Genomic DNA, 12,026 nt, shown 5'->3' with positions numbered 1-12,026 from the left:
TTATATATACATTGTGATGATTGTGATGATAAATGCACAGCTATATGATGATACTGTGAACTACTGCTTGTACACTTTGGATGATTACATGTTACATGAGTTTATAATATATATCAATAAAATTGCATTAAAATTCATTGAAAAACAAAAGCTGATATAGTATCTTAAGTATCAGTCAAATTAGACTTTAAGACAAGAAACATTAACAATCTTTCATAGAGGTAAAAGGCCAATCTATTAGAAAATAGAAAAATTCTCCATTTATATGCACCAACACCATAATTTCAAAAATATATAAAGCAGCGATGACATAACTAAAGAAGAAATAAATCTAAAATCATAGTGGAGTGTTTTATGTATCTTTCACAGTTACTGATAGAAGACATGATATCAAAATTTATTATAAAGATACAGCAAGACAGTGTGTTACTGATGCAAAGATAGAAAAATAAGCCAGTGAAGCATAATACAGGAGCCAAAAACAAAACTATATGCATATGTGCATTTGATTGATGAGAAGGTTGCACTGCAGATATTGGTGAAAAGATGGTCTTTTCAACAAATGGTGCAGAATAAATTGTATATCCACAAGGAAATAAAAGAAACTTCATCAGTCATGTCACATTACTCACAAAAATCAATTCCAAGTGGATTCTAATCTAAATAAGAAAGATATATCAATGATGCTTCTAAAGAAAACATTGGAGACTATCTTATATGCCTTAGGCTAGGCAACAATCTCTTAAACAGGACCAAAAAAATTCTCACCAGGACAAAAAAAGATTGAAAAATAATATTCTAATGATATTTTTCCTATACATTTAAGCTTTCAGACTTCATAGACTACTTAGCATCTTCTAATTTTGGTGTTCTTTTCATATTACAAGTCTAACAATGTCTTCATTTCTATCTCTTTTTAGATACAGCTTTCCTAGCAATTTTTAAACTAGTTTATATTTTCTGCTGGATATAGTGAGTTTTGGCTTCTCCCTTTCCTGTCTAGAGGGCCTTAGATGAGTTTTCCCCTGCACAGATTGTGTAGTTGGGTGGGGAAGTTGTGCCACTAACGCCGACATCAAAATGTTGGCTCCATTTAGTCAAGTTCATGGTGCCCCATTTCCTAATCAGCAGAATGGCGCTGATAGTAGTTCCCATTTCAGAGAGTAATTCTCACGTTTAAGTAAACTCATATATATGAAGTGCTTCCTTCACACAGGGCCTGAGATTTGGTATTCGAGAAAAATTAGTAAAAATGGATATGGAATCTATTTGATGTATCTAAAATAGATGTCCACGGAACATTTTTATAATGAAAGAAACTTTGTCAGAAATCAGCCAATTGGCTTTGAGATGCAGCTCAAAAAGGTAAACTTGGGTTTTGCAGTCAAACTGGACAGTTCTGTTCTGTAAAAAACAAACAAACAAACAAACAAAAAACAAAAAAATCCTGTTTATACGTGGGTAATTTGCTTAATGTAGTTAGCTGGACCTTGAAAGTTCTCTTTTCTGTTCAAAGTAGGAGACGCCTTTCAGGGTTGCTGAGATAGATATGTGGCAATGGGGATCCCTGGCCCTATTTCTGGCAAAGTGAAATCAGTTGATCTGTGGTGGCAGTGAGTATGACTGCAATTTCTACTCACTTAATAGTGATTTATGATCTGAAAAGAATTCTACATTTATAACCGGAATGGAAATTCAATAAATTTTGAATCTTGCAAGAAAAAAATAATATCCAAGTCCGTTTGCGCATGCGTTTTCGAAGTCGGAGACCGGGGCAAAGGGCGACATCTAGTGGTTTTCTCGCAAAATTGTATGCAAGCATTACATTCTCAAACTAGTATGAAGTTGCGTCTTGCTTTGCATACACAAGAAATAAATATTTTCATATAAAGCAATTTATTTAATGCCAGATATTACTTAATGTAATTTATTGTAATCCTTTAAAATAATTCCATTTTAGATTTCAACACCTAGAGAAAATATTTTTCAATTTTCTAAATAAATTAAATAATATAATAATTCTGTTTTTCCATAATTTTATATAAGCTGTGAACTTCATAGTTCACCTAGAACTTACTAACGTTTTTATACTCTCCGTATTAAATTACTAAAGCATGGTGATGTTTTACTGTTCTCTGAAAGTAGTTTCTAACTTTACTAAATTTAAATGTGTAAAGAATTTAAATCAAGCTTTTTAAAATAAACATTTCTCTTCAAATAGGATTAGATAAAATAAAACTTGAAAAGACAATGTAGATTCTCCATATGCTTCTCGTCTATTTTCCCCTGTTATTATCTTCGATTGCTATGATCCATTTGTCACAACTAATAGCCAATGTTGATAAACTACCATTAACTGAATACTCCATTTCATTCTGATTTCACCGGTTTCCCCTCAGTTTTCTTTTCCTGTTCTGGGATCTCACCAAGATACCACATGGCACGTTAGGTCTCCTCTGGACTGAGAGAGTTCTCGGGCTCTCCTTGGTTTTGATGACCTTGACAATTTTGAGGAATGCGGGTTGTGCATTTTGCAGAATGTCTCTCAGTTGGGTTTACTTTGTTCCTCATCGTAATTAGACCGAGGTTATGGGTTTTGAAAGAAGACCACAGAAGGTGACGGCCATTCTCATCCTGTCATGTTAGGGCTCCAGCACGACTGGCCAGTGATGATTCTAATCTCGCTCAGCTGGCCAATGTATTGGCTGCCAGTTTTCTCCTCTCTAAAGCTACCTTTTCCTGCACTTTTCATTCTCTACCCTTTGGAAGTAAGTCATTGGGTGTGGCCCACACTCAAGGTTGGGGAAAGGAGATGTTAGGCTCCATCTCCTCGAGGGAGGAGTACCAGCATAATTTATTTGGAATCTTCTGTAGGAAATTTATTCACCATTTTTTTTATTTATTCACACACTTCTTTATATCAGTATGAACTCAAACTCATTGATTTTGTACTTTAGGTTACAATTTAATTGTGTTTCTCTCATTGAGCCAGTTTTGGCCATTGGCTGCTGTGTCCCTTTGACATGCCCCATCCTTTTTGTATTTTTATGAGCACTTCTTTACTTTCTGGCACTACAAGATGTTTCAGGCTCATCTTGTGTTTTCCCTGCTTCAGCCCTAGATTTGGCCATTTATCCAAGGATCCCTAGATCCTTTCATTGGAGAATGGCATTAGAAACTAAAACCTGGGTACTGGATGTGCTTATTACTACTGGGGATCGTTCAGTAGCAGAGCTAGATAACATGTGCGCTTGTGTGTATATTTGCAAAGCAAGGACACAATACTGATAAGCACAAGTTTCAGTTTACATAGTCCCATGCAAAGCAAAGTGTGAATGTATTGGGTAAGTATAAAAAATTACGTATAGCATTTATATGTTATAGTGCATGATAAAATAAATAGTGGTGGACACGCCATCCAACTTTTTTTTAAGCTCTCACTTCAAGTAACCCAATGCTCTAAAAGCTTGAAAGGAGACTAATTTAAGTTATAATTTTTTATGTACCTACATGCACCAGTCACATTCCAAAGTCATCTGTAACTCACACAGCTCTACAAGGAACACACGAATATTTGCATTGCCTTAAATAATTTATACTCAGAGAATTAAATTGGTAGTTTAGGATTACACGACTAAAATCAGACAGAGTAAGGATTTGAAATCAGGCCAAATTTAGAAAAATTAATGTTATAAATTATATAATCATAACTTTTAGTATATTTATATTATATTAATAGATTTTCAGAAGGTAATTACATGTACCATTTCATGTTATCCTAGTGAATTCTTTAAGTAGGCTAAGGGAGAGCTTATTATACTTATTTCAGGAATTGAGATTAAGGCCTCTCATTTAAATATTTGATTACTGGTCCCAAGGCCCTTCCATTAGAAGGTAAAACACTCAAACAAGAATATGGAAATAGTTACTTACCTTTCAATTTTCAATTAGGGTTTAAATACTTAAAGATGAAAAACTTATATGTGTGCACTAAGTACCAATGAAATCAAGAGAAATGTTTATAGATCATATTCTAATGTAGAATACTTGGTAATTCATTTTCTTGAAAACAAAATGTTGTCTGCCAAATAAATATTGGTGAATTTCGAGGATAAGCTGGCAGGACTGGGAACTTTGGTTCTGATAATCAGTTAAGCATTTAGCAGTGCGTTGGTGGTGCTTATAAGCACTGCTGAGAATGGGTGTGTATTTAGAGCGGAATATCTAGCTAGCTAGCTAGCTAACTATCAATCGATCTAATCTAATCTTTTGCATATATAAATACCTAACAATTTAAGGCTGGGCTAAGAATGACAGAGTCTTAAAATGTTCAAGATTCATCAAAATAAAAGTTGTGGGATCTTATTGTCTGGAGCACTTGAAATGTGGCCAGTCCAAATTGAGATGTGCTGTAAGTGTAAAATACACACTGGATTTCAAAGACTTAGTACAAAAATAAGAAATTAACGTACGTTATTAATAATTTGTTTATGTTGCTTATATGTTGAAATGATAATATTTGGGATATAAGGGCTTAAATAAAATCTTATCAAATTAATTTTACTTGTTTATTTTTACTTTTTCAAATATGGCTACTAGAAAATTTAAAATTACACTGTGGCTGGACAGTGCTGATTTAGGCTATTTCAGTGTGAATTTGTGACCTAACTCTTTAAGCAAGCAACGTTGCTTTAGTTTTGAAAAAAGCAGAGAGATGACCTAATCAAGGAATTGTTTGATTTTTGAGCAAAATGTGCAGGAAATATAAAGGAGTCAAGATTTGGTGATTTGAAAATACAAGTGTTTCAGAGCACAGTCATTCTGGGGAAAACTTAAGAAATGGTTTCCGTGCAAAGATCAAGCAGTCTGAGAAGGCCACTGAGATGCTAACACAGGCTGTTTCTTACTCATGGAGTTGACTCAGAGGGTGAGATGAAGAGCTCAGAGAGCATTTCCAGGAACTGGGAAGCCAGAGAGCAGTAGACCTTAATTAAGGAAATGGTAGCATGAGTCTGCTTGCATTTCAAACAACCGTGGACCAGGGACTGCTCTGTCTCCTACTGCCCCTTTTTTGAACAAGAGTATCAATTGCAGTTACTCTATCTAACCATTGTTTGTTGGGTGTGGGAGGCAACTGGTTTATCTCTGTAGTTCCAAGGTCTTCAAATCCAGAGGAACCACCCTCAAAGGAGGAGCCTCATTTGCACTGGGATGTGATTTAGATGTCTAAATATTGGGGGATCTTGAAAGGACTGAATACATTATGCTTGTGGGAAGAATATAAATTATTTGTGGCCAGAAAGGAAGGTATGGCAGATTAAAGATGGTTCCAAATTCCTGGACACTGTTCTCATTGAAAGGTAGGGTTTATTTCCATCTCTTTGATTCTGGGGCAGCTGATTTGTTCCTGGAGTGCAGTGGAAATGGCACTATGACAGCTCCAGGCCATTTAACAGGATTGGTAGCTTCTGCCTTGGCCAATTGGAGCCCTGAGCTGCCATATGGGAATTTTGAGTACCCTTTAGAGACACCACTTGGAAAGACCTTGAGATCTACTTGGAAGAGAGATCCAGCTGAGCCCAGACTTTCAGCCATCTTTGCCAAGTGCTAGATACGTTTGTGTGACGTCTTTGCCCAGGCCAGACTAGCCACTAGACCACACCACATGGAGCAGTAAAATCACTCAACCAATTCTTGTCTGAATTCCTGAATTCTGTGCTTTGTGAGCAGAACAAAAGGAGTGTTTTAATTGTGAGTGGTTTGGTATGCAGCAAGGCATACCTGTGATATACCACATCCTAGTTGTGTGTGCTTGAACGAGTTAAGATCTTTGACTTTCTGCATTTTCATTAGTTAAGTTGGAGTAAAAGTATCTGCCTAGCATTGGGTATTCAAAAAAATTAAACAGGACAATGTATGAAATGCAGCTGGTCGTGTTTTTGGATCATAACTTTTTTTTTCATTTTCTTTTGTTTTCCTAGCACTTCTCTCATCTACCCACACTCCCCACCCCCCCAATTTAGTTTTAGCAGGTGTGTGTTGCTTCCAGGAAAACTACCTGTTTCCCTGATTCTCTATTAATATTTAAATATATACTATATCATTTTTATATTTCTACAAATATAAATTTTATATTTATATAAATAGAAATGTAATTATTTATATAATTATAAAATACACAATGAATTATATAATTAATTATAATATATTTTACATATAATGGTTTGGAATCTCATTAATTTTAGAAATTTTCACCATTTACTACGTTAAAAATCATTTTCTGCCAAAGTGGTGAAACACCTGGTATCCTTATTTCAAGAAACAGATCACTGTTGTGTTTGTGGTTGGTACTTAGCATCGTTTTAGCTGTAATTCAGGGTTGCCCACTAAAAGTCACATTCAGGGCAGGCCACGATGGCTTAGCAGACACAGTTCTCACCTGCCATACTGGAGACGCGGGTTCGATTCTCGGTGCCTGCACATGCGAAAAAAAAAAAGAAAGTAAAAGTCACAAAGTCACATTCAGAATCAAGTAGATTTACCTCAGTAAAGGCAGGAGAGCGAGGAGGAGAGTTAGGTTTGGGCTTGTGCATACTTGCTCAGATTTAGATGGCTTCAGAGCTCAAAGGAGAATGGATATGGCAAGAAGGAACTAGGAAATGTATTGGTTGCAATTATTCAAAACTTCCCAATGGAGAAAAGCATGTACCATAGTTTGCTGGGGCTGCCGTAACAAAGTACCACAAACTGGATGTTTAACACAAAAATGTATTGCCTCCTGATTTCAGAGGCCCAAAGTCTAAAAGCAAGATGTCAGCAGAGCCACGCTCCCCCTGGGCTGTGTAGGACGGGCGTGGCTTGCCAACAACCCATGGCAAAACTCAGCCTCTGCCTCTGTCACATGGCCTCCTCTCTTCTCCTACCAACTGTGGCCAAACTTCCTCTCCTAATAAGCACACCTGTCCTATGGGATTAGGACTCACTTTAATCCAGTTCAGCCTTTTCTTAACCAGTAACATCTTCAAAACTCCTACTTCCAAATAGGGTCACATTTCCAGGACCAGAGGCTAGAATTTGTAGATATGTTTTGGGGGTCACACTTCATTCTATAACAGCATGCCATGTGGAGTGTGCACACTTTGGTATTTTGCTTTGAGGATGTGGTTTACCTCAGCTCCCTCATCCTATTCTTTTGTTCATGGTGACTTTCCTATCTCACAACTCAGGGTCCAATGACTCTGGTCCTGATATAATTGTATGATGCCAAAATTGAAACAGGTGCAGTAATAAACCGAAGTATTTAAGCCAATATGCTTTCTGTGTTTGTTGTAAGAGATAAAGCATCTCTTTGAAGATAAAGGAGAGCCAGGACATGAAAGGATGTATAAATCGTTGGTGCAGAAATTAGACTTGAGTTCTTGTCAATCAGATTTTATCTCGCATTTGCCAGTTCTGCAGCATTGCTTTATTTTTAACCTCACTACCCACAACCCCAATCTAGGAATCTCTTGGGGAGTGGCAGGGACTGGGAACAGGAGTGGGAAGCTAAGTGAAGTCGTTTGGTAGTTCTTCACCTTTTCTCTGTGAGTTAAAACCTTATGTAGAGGGTGCATGGGTGGTTCAGTGGGAGAATGCTCGCCTGCCAGGAGGGAGACCCGGGTTCGATTCCCAGACCACGCAAAAACAAACAAGCAAAAAACCAAAAAAGTCCTATGCAGAAGAATTCAGGATAGCAAACACCCCGCCGGCTAAAGCTTCCTGCCCAGACCGAACCTGGGGAAGGCCTGAGAAGGACAGGCGGTGCAATCTGCATCCCGGGAAGGCCGAGGGGCTGGCTGGGCGGGCTCCGAGAGGCTCCCGGGCCTCCATCCAGAGCTCTGGATTGTGAAATCTGGCCTCTGGCGAGAGTAAGGTGGAAATTGGTGCTTTTCCGGAGGTCGGATCCCTGGGAAAGCCGGAGACGGAAGGGAGGGAGGGTGCGGGGTAGGCGCGGGGCGGGGAGCTCTGGCCGGGATTTTGGAGCCGGGGCACGGGATGGACACGGAGCCCCACCCAACCCAGACCTCGGCGAAGGGCGCCTGGGCCAGTGGAGGAAGAGGAAAGGGCGTGCGCTGAGAGGGCCGGGAGGCGTCGCCCAGCCACGCTGGGATCTGGCCATTGCAGGGTGGAAGGAGCTCGAGCGGGAAGACGTTCCGGGCGCCCGGCGAGCGGTGGCGCCCAGGGGTCGCCGAGACCCGGCTGGGGGCGCTCCTGGCCGCGCCGCTGGAGCCTCGCGGATTCGGGGCCCGACCCGGCTGCACGTGCAGGCTTAGCAGGTCCGCGGGCGCCAGCCTGGGCGGGGGGGGCACCCGAGGCCCCGGGAGCGCCCGGGCGCCCGGCCGCCCGCAGTCTGCAAGGGGTCCGCGTGGCCCGTCTCCGCCCCGCCGCGCCCAGGCTCTGCGACGCCGCGAGCCGAGACCCGGGGCTGGTTGTGATTGGGTAAGTCGTCCTCTGGGAAGGGAATTGCACTCATCAGATGGCTCTCGGGTTTTCTGTCGTGTCATGGTTGTGTGGGATGCACGTGATTTATTTCTTCCTGCCTTGCAAAGCCGAAATACAGCTGGTCTCTGTTTCCGTGCATCCATTCATGAAATATTGCGTGTTGACACCATCCAGCGGGCTCTCCCAGAAGTGAAGTTGCTCGCTTGCCCCGAGAAGCATCAGTCCCGAGATCCTTGGGTGCTTTTAGTAAGGTCGCATCTGAATCAAGTCACGTCAAGACGATGGCCAGCCCCGAGTGTCCTCTGCTCTGTGTACACCTCGGGGTGGGGGGTGGGGGGCCAAAAAGCATCCTGCATTTCAGCTCCCTCGGAGTACATGCTTATATAAGAGAATCAGTGCTTCCTTTCAAGCACAGTTTTGAAAGCTGTGCTCATTAATATTTGAATTTCTGCAGGGCAAAATGGGAGAGGCTTATGGCTATCAAGAGGGAGCTTAAATATAGGTGATCAGATCACTTCTCTGACAGTTAAAATGGAGTGGTTCTTGGAGGTTGGGACTCCTCAGCTTTGGAGTGCCAACAGAGCAGGGAAACGTAGTGCGGTGGTTGTACCTACAGTATACCAGGAAAGGTCTCAGGTCCTGTCCCCAAATAAACAGCTGGGAATGTGCCGGCAAGCAACATTTTCTACCCTCTAAAATTTAAGGACTCTACATAAAAACTACTATAAAGTTGTTACATAGCTACGAATCAGAAAAAATAAGCTTAACAGTCATTTTAACGCATTCAATTTTTACAAAATATTTATAGAACCTCTCCCATACATTGCCTATACATTCTTAGATTGTATAGATTATGTAGGAGTTGATTATTAAATTGATTATTAAAAATGTTCAACATTGTGAATGAAATTAACAGTAGAATGTTTGGTCAAAAAAAAAAACAGGCCAAAGGAACAAAATGAAATCTTCTTAAGTAAATTCTATAAGTTCTGTTTTGTTTTGTTTTGTTTTTTAACTTTTTAGTTTGAAATTATTCCAAACAATAGGCCAGTTGGAAAAATATTACAAAACCTATACAGAGGATCTACCCCTCACCCAGTCTGATCCCCAGTTAGGTTCTGTTTGTGATTCACAGTGTCAGTGACTTGTGGTCCCCTGGAGGGACAGGCGGGTCAGTTGTCCCGAGTCCCCACTCAGCTCCACCAGCTCCACCCCTAACTTCTTTGTAACTCTGGACAGTCATTGAGCTTTTGGGCCCAATTTCTACTTCAGCCAGTTTCTTCTGAATTCTGTGGTCAAATTGATGTGGTGTTGCATTGAACTCTGCAGTCCATGAGATTCCTCAGGAATCTAGAAGCTTTGGAAGGAGGCGAGGGGAGGGAGTGCACAGGAGGGAGAAAGAGTAGGAGAAGGTGGTGAAGACTTAGAGCACGGCAGCCACTGGGTGGGATTCCCAGGAGTGTTGCAGAGCTGCTGGTTTCCTTCCCTGCAACTTGAAGACCTACTTCCCTTACCTTGGCCTTGAAGTGAGTAGCGATGCTGATGTCAGAAGAGATAATGGGGTAACGTGAAGAAGGGAATTAGTCCTTCCATTTGGAAATACAATTCTTAAATTGAAAGACCTTCTCCCCACCCCACCCCCCTTTGAATAAGGGTGAATTTTCTGGAGGAGGGGGGCTGGAGTTTTGCTCATTGAAAATAGAACTAACAGGTATGTGTCCTGATTCTAATCCCTTGTTGTTATATGGAAGTTTTGAAGGAACAATCTTTTGGATAAATCATCTCCCTGAGTTTTAAAGTCATCTCCCTAGAACTCAGAAAATAAATCATAAATTAGTATGCATTTCGTAATGATCAAAGCTGATCTACGTGATGCAATTTTTAGTTGACTCCTTATTTTGTTCAATGTGTCTTTATGTTTACCTAAAGCAGTTATTATTGGGTCACATATAAATGATAAATAATTGCTTAGAGACAGCTAAATAGGGCTAAAGGTAAAGCAATTTGTTAGTGTAAAAGCTTGTCTTATATTCTTTTCTTTGGCACATTTTCTTTAACACCTTTGTCCTCAGAATTGCTTGGTTATTCTTAAGACATAGAAGCAATAACGTGAGGGAAAAAAATCTTTCTTGCACAGAACGTACATACTGAAGGTAGAGGTCCTTGATAACCTCTGTTTTTAGTAGTTAATTTTTTTACAAAATTCCCTTTGTGGTAGAGTGCTGTAGGTACAAAAAGTACAAAGTGCTATAGGTGCAAAGGGCAAAATTTATTCTCTGATGTTAATAGCTTTAAAACTCCGTTTCGATGCAAGAAAACAAATGTTTCAAATTAAACATCATTTTAATTGAAAGCAAAATAAAGCTTTTCTTAATGCATGTTAGTGTGGTATCCTTGTTAGTAATATTGAAAGTTTATGATTTGTATTTGTTAATTCACTACATATTGTAAGGTAATATACATTTTATTTGTATGGGAAAATGTGATTTCTATGAAAAGAATAGAAATTGTTTATAGTTAAGTATTAAAGAGAGATTTTGACCAGATGGAAAATTTTCAAGCGGTTCATCAAAAGGGCATTTTAATGATTAACATTAGCTGTGCTACACTCATCAAGTTAATCATTCATTTAAAATTTAGAGATGTCTTCTGTTTTAGTTCTCCCTTAATTTTAATATTTTAAAGCTCTCTTAAACATGGGGTAGACATTAAGCAACAGTGCCAACTAAAGTGAGCTCAGTGTTTGCATGGCTTCAGTCATTTATTTATGTGTGTTCAGTAATTCAAAAGAAATTCCTATCTTTCAGAATTAATCTGAAACTATCCGTGGTTTTGGTTCTGGGCAGGGAGGAAGGCTGAGTTCTGCAAGTTCAAATGTGTTGGGTCAAGGGGCAGTGGGAGCTGGAATCCAGGCACGTTTCACTTCCCAGGCTTTATGCCCTTGAGAGGAGAGCTGTCTCCATCCAGAATTTGGGCATTTTTTACTTCTCCAAGTTTTGTGCCATTTCATAACAAACAATTTTTAGTTTTGTTTTTGCCTTTCCAAATTCATACGAAGGCTGATAGGTCGATGACACCTCTGATTCGAAGAAAAATAAAAATGTCAAGACCCGAAGCCTCCTTTCCTTGGGGTGAGAGTGGCATGTGCGAGTGAGTGTGAGTGTGCATGTGTTTCAAAGGGGATGTGACAAGAGGAACCTTAATCAAAAGGAAACATTTTAAAGTCTTCATGAGTGAAATTATATTTTTGCATTGGAGAGACTTTTCACCATTTATCTTTCAGAAGAGGACTGGCAGGAGAATCTAGAAAGCACAATTTTGTGGTGAAAAACAAAGATCCTTTACCTACACAGTTTACAAGAAATGTGCAGAAAGCCATCGATAAATATACCTGGTAAGAATGAGCCTGTTAAATGCTTCTGGTTATAAAACCACAAATTTAAAACGCCCATGACGATTATGGGAAACAAAATCAGTGATTGACCTTGAATTTCTAAAAGTGATAGGCAGTTTAATAAAACATAGCCTAATGAAAATGTTAACTG

The 12,026-nt window shown here is 39.6% G+C and overlaps 1 protein-coding gene across 3 annotated transcripts in view; it reads left to right on the top strand.

The window, feature by feature from the left end:
* FAM149A (family with sequence similarity 149 member A) overlaps positions 1 to 12,026 on the top strand; it is a 48,868-nt gene that overhangs the window by 19,487 nt on the left and 17,355 nt on the right. For all 3 annotated transcript variants that reach the window (XR_013169168.1, XM_077144638.1, XM_077144637.1), the window contains exon 2: positions 11,765 to 11,875. Coding sequence is in view for 2 of the 3 variants with exons in the window: in XM_077144638.1 (XP_077000753.1) it covers positions 11,765 to 11,875 (111 nt within the window). In the remaining variant the exon portion in view is untranslated. The remainder of the gene's footprint in view (positions 1 to 11,764; positions 11,876 to 12,026) is intronic.

This window comes from Tamandua tetradactyla, chromosome 26 (genome assembly GCF_023851605.1).
Source record: "Tamandua tetradactyla isolate mTamTet1 chromosome 26, mTamTet1.pri, whole genome shotgun sequence".
NCBI classification, from domain to species: domain Eukaryota; kingdom Metazoa; phylum Chordata; class Mammalia; order Pilosa; family Myrmecophagidae; genus Tamandua; species Tamandua tetradactyla.
The sequence above is the reverse complement of the archived record's forward strand: the minus strand, read 5'-3'. Positions and strand labels throughout refer to the sequence as shown.